Here is an 11,378-nt window from a genome sequence, read left to right as displayed (position 1 = left end):
GAGACTCTCCCATGTGGATGCATGTGGAGTGGTGTGTTCCTTTTAGCTGCTGTATAATATTCCTCTGTAAGATTATGCCACTTTATATATTTATGTTACTGCAATTAGGCATTTGGGTTGTTTATAGTTTCAGTGATTTGAACTGTCTCTATGCACAGTTTTATATATGTCTTCTGATGCTCTCAAGTCTTTTAAGGGTACATACATAGGAGTGAATTTTCAGGTTCAAGGAATAAATGTGTGTTTAAGTTTATGAGGTAATGTCAACATAGTTTCTGAAGTGATAACACTGATCTAAATTCTTCGTTTTAACATAGGTGAATTTTCAGTGACTTTCTCCATTATAACGGAGCACATTTTGTGTCTTGTTTAAGAAATCTTTCCCATTCATTTTTTTAAGGTCATGGAGATATGCTCCTATATTGTTCTCTAAAATTTTATAGTTGTGCCTTTCACCAGGTTTAGGAAGTGCCCTCTATTTTTTCTATTCTATTCTATTTCATGCATAAGTTATTCTTGAAAGTTTGGTAAAACTCACCTAAGATGCCGACTGGGCCTTCTGTTTTCTTTGTCAGAAGACTTTAAACTATTTATTTTCTTTTAGGGATAAAGGATATTCAGGTTTTCTAGTTCTTCTTGAGCAAGTGTTATCAATTTGTATTTTATTAGAAATTTACCCATTTTATCTAAGTTTTCAAATTTACTGACAAACTTGTTCATAATATTTTATTATCTATTTAAACTCTGATGCATCTGTACACATCTTTCTTGATAATCTGTTAGAGACTTATCAAAGAATCAGTTGTGAGTTTTGTTGATCTTATCCATTGTATACTTGTTTTCTGTTTCATTCATTTCTGCTCATATCTTTCTTTCCCTCTACTTTCCTCAGGTTTATCCTGATGTTCTTTCTATAACTTCTTAAATTAATGCTTAGCTCAGAAATCCTCAGTTTTTCTTCTTTTCTAACTATATAAATCTCCTCTTCATACCACTTTAGTGGAATTTAACAACTTTTGGTATATTGTGTTTTCATCTTTTTTCAGTTCTATTTATTTTCTAATTTCAGCCATGATTTCCTCTTTGAATTATGAGGTGCTTAGAAGTTTTTAAAAAGTATTATTTACAAATTCATTGTGTTTCCTAATTATGTTTTTGTTACTGATTTCTAACTAAATTGAATTATAGTCAGAGAAAGTCTGAAAGGCCTCAATCCTCTGATACCCCTCGAGGTCAGCTTTTTAGCCTAGCATTTCTTCCTTATTTTATGTCATACAAAGAAGGGATGAAAGTTTAGATAAATGTTCAAGAAATGTCAGTTAGATCATGCGCTGCTCAAATTTTCCATGTATCACAAATTGCCTTTTGGCTGCATTTTCCAACATTTACTGAGAGAGTTTTGTTTGTTTGTTTTTTGGTTTTTTTTTTGGCTGCATTGGGTCTTCGTTGCTGCACACGGGCTTTCTCTAGTTGCGGCGAGCAGGGGCTACTCTTCGTTGCGGTGCGTGGGCTTCTCATTGTGGTGGCTTCTCTTGTTGCAGAGCATGGTCTCTAGGCCCACAGGCTTCAGTAGTTGTGGCACGTGGGCTCAGTCGCTGTGGCTTGTGGACTCTAGAGCGCAAGCTCAGTAGTTGTGGCGCACGGGCTTAGTTGCTCCGCGGCATGTGGGATCTTCCCGGACCAGGAATCGAACCCATATCCCCTGCATTGGCAGGTGGATTCTTAACCACGGTGCCACAAGGGAAGTCCTGAGAGAGTTATTTTTAAATCTTCCATTGAGTGTGGATTTTTCAATTTCTCCTTATCATTCTGTCAAACTTTTACTTAACACACTTTGAGATGATATTATTAGGGACATACAGATTTAGAACTTTTACATCTTCCCAGTTAAAGATTCTGTCACTATAAAGTGACCTTTTTTAAACTATTGTAAATGTTTTGCCTAAACATTGATTTTGTCTGGTCTTAATATAGGGATACCACTTTATTTTGCGTCCCTGTCGCCTCTTTTATCTTTTACCATCCTTTAACTGTTAACCTATTTGTGTCTCTGTGTGGTTGATAACTGTCTCTTGTAAATGGTGGATTGTCTAAAAAAATCCCATCTGACAGTTGAGATCTGCAACTCTAATGCTTAGTCTGTGTGCATCTCTTCCGGTGAATAATGTATTTGGATTCATTTGTCTCTTGTCATTTACTTTCTACTTGACCCATGTCTTCCTCTGCCTCCCACCTCACCTTCTTGCCTTTTAAAACCTTGATTTTTTTTCTTTTTCTTTTTTTCATTCCTTTTCCCCCCTTACTAGTTTGGAAGGCTCGTATCCTATCTCTGTCCTTTTAATGGTTACAAAGCCTATCCATATAGACTAAACTCTAGAGTCAAAGTTTAGCCAACACTTTTACTCTCCTCTTTAACAAGGAACCTAGAAGTCGTGGCTCCTGCCATTCCCCGTCCCATAGCACCTGCTGCTGTGAGCCAGGATTTTGGTTCTCGCCTGTTGGCCATTCCCCCTGCTGCCACATACACACACATATGTAAAACAGAAATTTTATTTTTATTTTATACATGTATTATAATATACTATTATCTATTCATATTATAAATCTTATAATATGTATAAAATATTATTAATTAATATTTTAAATATTATTTTAAAATATTATAACTTTATATTACAGTATAAAATAATATTATACTATCATTTTATAAATAATACAAATAGTCATTATTATTTTCTTATTTTACTCACATATTTGCCACTCTCTATACTCACCAATCCTTGAATCTCAAACTTCCTATTGGGGATCGTTTTCCTTCTGCCTGGACTGTATACTCTGACATGACCTATAGTGAGAGTCCACAAGAGTAAGCTCTCTGTGTTTATTTGTCTGAAATTGTCCTTATTCACCTTCATTCTTGACAGAGTTTCTCTGAGTGTTTTGTTTTAGGTTCACACAATTTTTCTCAGCACACTGAAGGTATTTTCCACTCTCTTCTGGCTTCAGTGTTGCTCTTGACAAGTCAATCACTAGACTATTTGGTGTTTCTTTGTGGGGTGTCTGCTTTTTCTCTCCAGCTGCTTTTAATTTCTTCTCCCCCCTCTCCCCCATCTCTTCCCCCCTCCTCCTCCTTCTCTTCCTCCTCCTTCTCCTTCTTCTTCTTTTCTCTCTCTCTCTCTTCCCTTCCCTCCCACCTCCCATCTTTCTTTTTCTTTGGATTTGTTAGGCTTCCTGAGTCTGAGGAATTATTTCCAGTATTTCTGAAAAATTATCAGCATTTAATGCTACATGTTGCCTCCTTCCCATTCTCTCTATATTCCATTCTAGAGGGAAATCCAATTTACATGCATAGTAGACTCTATCATTCCACTCTCTATACTTTTATCTTCTCTTTTATAATTTGCATCTTTTTATCACTCAAAACTGCATTCTCAATAATTTCTTTGGATCTATCTTCTAGTTGACTAATTCTTTCTTCAGCTGCATCTAGGCTAATGTTTAATCCATCCACCGAGTCTTAAATTTTTAGTGTTACAGTTCTTATTTTCAGTTCTCATTTGGGCCTATTTCTCAAGCCTGCCTGTTCACTCTTTAATATCTCTTATTCCTGCTCATGTTTTTAAGTTCTCTTCTAATTTGTTTAAACATACTAAACATAATTGTTTTATATTCCATATCTGAAATTCAAATATCTGAAATCTTTGACTGGTTGTTTTGCTGTCTGTTGTTTGTTTGTTTGTTTTTACTGATTACCAGTCATAGAGCTTGTTTCCTTGTGTGTTTTGTAAATATTTAAGGTGAACTGTTCATTTTTTCTTAAAACTTTACCTGTGAGAATTGTTTGAGGTCTGGATGGAAGTTGTTTGCGGTACCTGGAAAGGATTTCTTTTTAATTCTGCCAGTTATCTGAGAGCACTACCAACCCAAGGCCATTTAAATTAAATTTAAATGCTTGAGATTTTTCAGGCCAACAGACAGATAAATTCAGACAGAAAATATTTGAGGCTAGCTCATGGCTGCGAATCCTGGGAGGATTCTTTTCCCTCCACCCAGTGCCAAGGTCAAGGCAAGCTAGTTGCCTCCTTCATGGCGCATTTATTCCTTATTCACCGTTATTCTGAGGATACAGCCTTTTGAGGTCCAGATTTATGCGGGAAAATACTACCAGGCTTCCCACCTGGGGCAGACCCTAGAGGATCTCATTTGTCCCCTAGACTTGCACAGTTGCCAATGAAAGGTCCAGATCTCTAAGGGTCAGCAACCCTCAGGGTAAAAGCGAGCTTCGTTCACTCACCTGCCAGGGTTCCTAGTTCTACTTCATTTCCGAAGTCTATGGATTTATTACTTTCATTCTATCTCCGGGAGACATTTATAATGGTTTTAAAAAAAATATATGTAACCCAGCATTTTAGCTCTTTCAGGTGGAGGGGAGTCATCCAGAATACCTAGTCTGCTATACTACTGGCTACTTAGCACGACCCAAGGCAGCTGGAAACTTCAAACATCAACTCACATGTCACTTCTGCCCAACCCTGCATGCCAAATTGAATGCCACTTCTCCATTCCCATCTTGCACAACCTCTGGGAAGCATTCAGCACAGTCCACCTCTCCTTGCACCACTCTTCTCTGGGTTCCTGTGACGCCCCTCTCTCTCCTCTCCCTCTGCTCCTTCCTAGTCTCCTTTCTGACTCCTCCTCTGCCCACCCCTAAATGTTGTCATCCCTCTCTTGAGGGCTCAGTCCTGAGCTCTCTTCAGACTCTACACATTCAGTCTAGGCAACTTGACTCACTCCTATAGCTCCAGATACCATCTATCATCCCAGGATGTCCAAGTGCATAGCTCTAGCCAAACCTTCCTTGTGAATTCCAGATAATTCCTACAGACCGCCTCCACCTGATGTTTCACAGGCTGTTCCAACCTAACGTGTTGCTCCCACGCCCAAAGGTGAGCACCCTGACTTGGCTCAGGCAGAATCACGTAATTCTTATAGAAAACCCCTCAAGGGGATACTCTACTCTTCTGTGTCAGTCCTCAGCTCACAATCCTCCAGTCACTTCCCATCTCACTCGCATGAAAATCCAAAGGTCCTGGATGACCTGGAGCCCCTGCCTCTATAAATCTATCTCCTCCTGCTTTTCCCCTTTCTCACACTCATCTCCAGTCACACTGCTGCCTTCCTTGTTCTTCCTGGAACACCCTAAATGTGACTTCACCTTAGGATTTTTGTACTTGCTGTCCTCTCTGTCTGGAGACCTTCCCTAACTTCCTTACGTAAAATAGTATCACTGGTCCCCATCCCGTCTTCACCCAAGTCTTGACATGTTCTACCCTCCTTCTCTGCTTTATCACCACCTGGATGCCCTATCTATCTATCTATCATCTATCTATCTATCTATCTACCACCAGAGGGAAAGCCCCATAAGGAAGGGACTTTTATCTGTATTTTCAAGGTTGTATCTTTACAACCCTAGGCACATAGTAAGTGCCCCATAAATAATGTGTTGAATGAAAATGTTTGCAAAACTTTTTCAAAAATTAACCATTCAGGTCTCAAGTTTCTTGGACTTTGACATGCATTCAGATTTGTTTCTTTCCTTAAAAGCCATAGAATCACAAAATGTTCTAGCTTGAAGAGATAGTGGAGGTCTTTACAGTTACAGTAAAGGAAACCGAGGTTCAGACAGGTTGAATGACTATTTGGGCTCAAATCACAAACTTTGAGGTAGTTTGTAATTCAAAGGCTAAAGTGCTTTTCCTTTCAAAAGCCCTTGAAACTTCTCAAGTGCAAACCTAAGAAATGTAGGAAATGAAGTGTCACACTGGCCAGTCATACATTTTTGGTGATTCTTTCTCATCTGTGCCCTCTGCTCTGATTCACTCCCCTCACCCTCCACCCTGTTTCCTTTTTCCTGGTTGTTAGGACAACAGCATGGGTGGGAACCCTTGTGGGACACGGAGACTTGCTTTTGTTCTCTCTTTTTATCTCTATCTCTTTCTCTCCCCAAAGAAGAATTAGAAGAGTCCTGTCACTTCTTTTCTCTGAATTCAAAATATATTGGTGGGTTTAAAAGACATGACTATGTGGAAGAATTAAGAAAAATAACCCTAATGACCACAGAGAGATCCTGGGGCTCACATGGGCATCCTCTTTATTTTATAGCTGAGAAGGCAGAGGCCAAAAGAGAGGATGGAAAATGATTTGCGCAAATTTATTATGTCCCAAATTGAACTCTCGAGTTCCCCTCTCAACCCTGCCCTCACCTCTGTAAATGGAATCATTATTCAACTATTTGCTTCAGCCAGAAACCTAGGAGTCATCCCTGAGCCCTCTTTCCATCACCCATACCCTCAATCCACCAGCAGATCCTTTTGGCTCTACTTTCTAAATATAGTCCAAGTATGACTCCCCACAGCCCCCAAGCTGCCCCACTGCCAGGCCACTTTGTCCTCCTCTCCTTTCTAGACTCTGCGGGGTTTTCCTAATTGGTCCCTTACACCCACTCATGCCACCTCACCCCATCCCATAAGAGCCTCCTCCACACAAGAGCCAGAGTGGTCTTTTCCACATGCACATCGAATCATGTGTTTTCCCTGCTCTAATCCTTCCACCACCTTCCCATCACTCTTAGAAAAAACTTGAAACTCCCTCCCATGGCTCACAAGACCCACACAATCTGCTGCTCCCCTCTCTGCCCTCACCCACTTCCACTCCCCTTCACTCTGTGCCGGGGACAGGACACTGGCTCTCTCGTTTTGTTTCAAACACACCAAGTGAACACCAAGTTCCTGCCCCAGGGCCTTTATACCTGTCTGCCCCCCTGCTCAGAAATCCCTTGCCCACTCCTCCCTGACCCGTCTAACAATGAGCAACCCATCCCTCTGTGCTTGCCCTGCTTTATTCTCCCCGTAGTGGGTTGGCTGGTCCCCTGTTAGAATGTAAGCTCTGTGCCAACAGAGGGTTAGTTATCTTGCTAACTGCTGTATCTCCTGCGCCCAGAACAATGTTGGTGCAGAGCAAGTGCTCCATGCATATTGGTTAAATGGATGAAGGAGTGAATGATTTTGCTCCGTGACAGGCATCTGCTTCCTCACAAGGCCTGGACTTGAACCCAGGTCTTCTGACTCCCGGGCCAGGCTCTTTCCCGCACAAAGTAACATTTTGAGGGGTTGAAGAATCACATCTTTAGATTTAGAGAAAGAGGAATTACCTCTGGCTCCAGAAGCCTTTCTCCAGGAAGGGCCTGGTTCCTCTCTCGTTGCAGAGCACAGCAGTGGTGCGGCAAAGCCAGGATGCTCTCATGCTGCAGACGCGACAGTGGCATCTCAGCCTCCCTCCACCGCCAGTGGGGATACGGGCACATATTTGTTGTAGAGTGTTTGCCAGATATAGCTAGTCAGCCAGCATCCAACACATGTGTTTTGTGACTGTAAGCCACACACACACTTTGCATTAAACAAAGGCCCTCAGGCCCTCACCCTCCCTTCCTGCCAAGCATGGCTACGAATAATAGTGGCAGAAAGTCTCCGAGTCTAGACCATGCATTTCCGCTCATTCAGCCAGCTTTATTTTTGGCTGTGTGACTTCTTCTGTGAACTTAGTATCTTCTGTGCTTGGACGTTGTAACCTGTGACTCTCTGGTCAGGACCTACTCCTTGAACACTGGTGCAAAAGACCAGTGAGAGTGCTCCTGTGAGACAGAATGTTGTTGTAAATGAACGAAACGCCTGGACAACCTAATGCAGAACCCTTCGTGATCACGTGAAATGTCACTTCCCTCTTCAGGGCACAAAGGGATATTAGGGTATTGGGTCCAGCACCCAGGATATTGCGTGCTCGCTAGGGAGTGCCCCAACGCGTCGTTTGAGACCTGGGAGACCAGCCGAGCAAGCCAGGCTGCCCTAGGAGAGAAAGGCACAGCTGGGGACATTTGCTGGGGCGGGGGTGGTGGCAGGGGTCAAAGGGAGCTGAGCTCTGGCTCCTGCCCTGCGCTTATCCCCATCGCCACAGCCGCTCAGGCGGGGCCCCTCCTCTCCTCTTGCGCTTTCTTCTCTCCTGCCTCCTTCCGGGATGTTTGCCCACACAGTGAGATGCGAGGGGCATCAAGAATGCTCCCTGCCCTTGACTGTGGCCAGGGGCTACCATTAGTGACTGGTGCCCTTGGTACCCAGGACTTGGGCTCTTGAAGGAGTAAGGAGGAGAAGGAAAGAGGGCGGAAGCGGGCACCCTCGGCTCTGCGCAGGGCGGGCCTGGTAAAACCCTCCGCGGGCTGGGCTGCAGGGGGTGGGGGGCGGGGGACTGGGGACGCGGGGTGGGGTGGGTGATGAAAAGGACGGGATCTGTGGGGCGGGGCGGCCGTGGCGCTGCGGTGCAGGGCAGCAGGGGGCGCCCGCGGCTCTCTCGAGCGGACCCGCCTCCGCAGCTCGGAACCTGGGGAAATTCCGCCAGCCCAGAGCCAGCCGGCCGCGGGGACCAGACCGGGACACTGCGGACCTCGGCGCCGCTCGGCCCTCTCCAGCTGTCGGGAGCTTGCAGCACCCGCTCCCAGCGGCCCCACCCGGGCCCTGCATCCACAGCTCACCCAGTGCCCAGCAAGGCTGTTCCGATCCACAGGGCGGGCCGTGCTCCCTGGGCCCCTCTTTGCAGTGGGGAGTGTTTATTGCACGAGGAGAGGCATGGCCACTCCAGCACAGACCTATCTGTGCCGCTGTAGGTCGCTCGCCCGCCTTCCCTGCAAGGTTGAAGCGGCCACGGGAGAGGGAAGAAAGTTGCCGCGCTCCTGTGGTCCCCTTTTCCTTAGATAATGCCTGTAGGAAAACGCGAGGGAAAAGTAGAAGCCCAGAGGCGTCCCGGTAGGAGGGTTGAGGAGAGGGTGAATGTTCCAGGATCGGAAAGGAAAGGACGTCCAACAAGGCATGTGGACACTTGCATTGTGCCGGGCACATTTGCTGAGTGTTTTATGCTTTCTCTCATTTAATCCCCTCAATAGCTCTTTGAGGTAGGTAGGCATCATCAACCCATTTTGCTGATGAGCTGAATGGAGGCTGAGGGAGTAAGAGAAATTCCCCCAAGGTCACCCTGCTGGAGGTGAACAGGGCCATGTTTTGTGCACTTGGCCTAATGAATTTCTCACAGTGTAGGTGACAGTAGAGACACGTGGAGCAAAGCAGACTAGGACCTGGGTTCCAAGTGGAAGCCTCTGCCCTTCCTGCTGGCTCTGCAGCCAAACCAGCCTGCAGGAACCAAGGGAGAGGAGCCTGGCAGGAAGGGACCCACACCCTGTGCTCTGGACATAGGACATTCCTCACATGGACAGGGTTCAAGGTCCTCAGGGAAGGGGGGATGGGTGGAACACATGGCATGAGGATGGGAGAGGGAGAGAGAGCTGTTCTTACAATTTTGCCCTGGGCTAAAATTTTCTAAACAGCACCTTTGAACGCTGTAAAAAATCCTCAAAACTCACTTTCGCAGGAGTTAATCATTCACTCTCTCCACAGGCCAGATGATCTTTGCCATGTGGTTGGGCTTTTGTTTGCTTTTCTTAAAAATCCTGGAGTTTGTAATTGGACCAATGTCCTTTCAGTGAGGAAGAAAGGAATTTGAGGTTCAGGACAGAGCTTGGTTTTCTTCCTTGCCCTCCATCTCCCAGGAGTTTGGAAACATTTTCTCAGCGAGAGGTTATGAATTCAGGACTCAGAATAAGTTGATCATCTATAGCTGTGGCCCTGGGGGGAGGGGGCAGTGCTATATGTAGCAGCCCCTAGGAGACAAAGCACCAGAAACAAAAAACAAATAAAATCCAAGTCACCACCCATCCTGCACCTGATTCCTTTAGGAGCTTGCTCTTATCTGGGTGGCGGCTACGTTTACCAACAGAGATCATTTCCTTACTACGTGCCCTAATCAGCTTTGCACTTAGAGAGATGCAAGCTAGGGACTGTTCTATTTTAACATTTCAATCACCTTAAAGTTCATTGACCTCCTGTAAGAATTCGGTAGGCAGATTGGCTGTGTGACCTTGGGCAAGTCACCCAACCCCTCTAGACCTCAGATTCCCCTTCTGTACAAAGGAGGAGTGAGCTCCAAGGTCCCTTCCAAGGCCAGTGCTCTGCAACCCGTAATCCTGCAGGCTGCCGTCAAAGGCTCCCCCAGCTCTGTTCCGTTGACTATTTTTGGCTCGGTGATTAGAGGGCTTGTCGGCTATACCCATATCTCTAACAGTCTGACAGCTGACTGGACATTCTCACTAGACATCCCAGTGGGCCCTCCATCTTCAGAGGCCCCAAGCAGACACGTCCCTCCCTTCTGCCCCTCTTCTCAGCCTAACTCCTCTGACTTCCTCTTTTCTCTTCCCGGCCCGGGAGCTGGGCACCTCAAAACCATCTTTGCAAACTTGCTGTCCTTCAGCCTCCGTAATTCCTTCAGTTGCTGAGACCTGAACAGGCTGTCTTATGTGACGTGCCCCTCTTCTGCGTAGTCTCACGACTTCTACCCAGTTCAGGCCCTTGTTACCTGTCACAGGAGCTCTCACTACTGCCCTCGCACCCTCAACAGCCCCCCTGCTTTCACTCTCTTTCACTTTCACTCCACCCATAGGAAGTGTCACTACTGGATCACCACACTAATCTCGGGCTCTAGCCAGCCTCTCCCCACTACAGACACTTGAATGGTTTCCTGTGGCCAAGTGAACAAACTACCATCTGCCCCCCCCCCATGTAGGCCCAACCTAATGCCCCCTTCGCACGCCCCCTTTGCTTCAGCCAAACTTCGCGTCCCTCACCCAGCCTACTGTTCATCGTCCCCACGCTCTTCCTGTTCTGTCTGGAACACGGACAACTCCCGTACCTGCCTATAAAAACGACCTCTTCATCAAGGCCCAGTGCAAATGCTATGTTTTCCTTGAAACTTTCTAGGAGGCCCCCATGAAGGATCAATTTCTCCTGGATTCATTCAGTCAGCAAGTATTTACTGAGGATCAACTGTGCCCCAAGTTCTGTTCTGGGCACTGAGAATTTGGGGGCGAATGAGGTAGGTGAGTTTCTGCTCCCAGGGAGCTTACTGTTGAGGGTGACAGAACACACACAAGCAAACAGACAAGAAAATGATCGATTCTAATAAGTACGGTGGGGGAACTCTTGGAGTCACCGGCCCTGATTACAGTCTACTTGTAACGTGCTTAGTTGTCCTCAAACACTACCTGGTAAACCCTCTGAAGGAAGAAGCTGAGTCTCACTTCTCTTTGGAACTTCCAGGATGCCAACATCATCCCTTCTGTGTAGTGGCCCCTCAGTGTGTGTTTGTGAAAGGAAGGAAAGAAGGAAGGAAGGACAGGAAGAAAGGAAGGGAGGAAAGAAGACAGGGATTTGGAAAACATTGAA

General features: G+C 45.5%; 1 protein-coding gene across 1 annotated transcript in view; it reads left to right on the top strand.

Moving 5' to 3' along the window:
• Nucleotides 1-11,026, top strand: part of MAB21L3 (mab-21 like 3) — a 38,917-nt gene extending 27,891 nt beyond the window's left edge. The window contains exon 6 of the mRNA XM_082833813.1: nt 10,914-11,026. Within this exon, the coding sequence (XP_082689939.1) occupies nt 10,914-11,009 (96 nt within the window). The 3' untranslated portion in view covers nt 11,010-11,026. The remainder of the gene's footprint in view (nt 1-10,913) is intronic.
• Nucleotides 11,027-11,378: the final 352 nt, after the last annotated feature.

This window comes from Leucopleurus acutus, assembly GCF_964270905.1.
Source record: "Leucopleurus acutus genome assembly, chromosome: 2".
NCBI lineage: Eukaryota > Metazoa > Chordata > Mammalia > Artiodactyla > Delphinidae > Leucopleurus > Leucopleurus acutus.
Note: the sequence above shows the minus strand (reverse complement) of the source record. Positions and strands in the feature narration are given on the sequence as shown.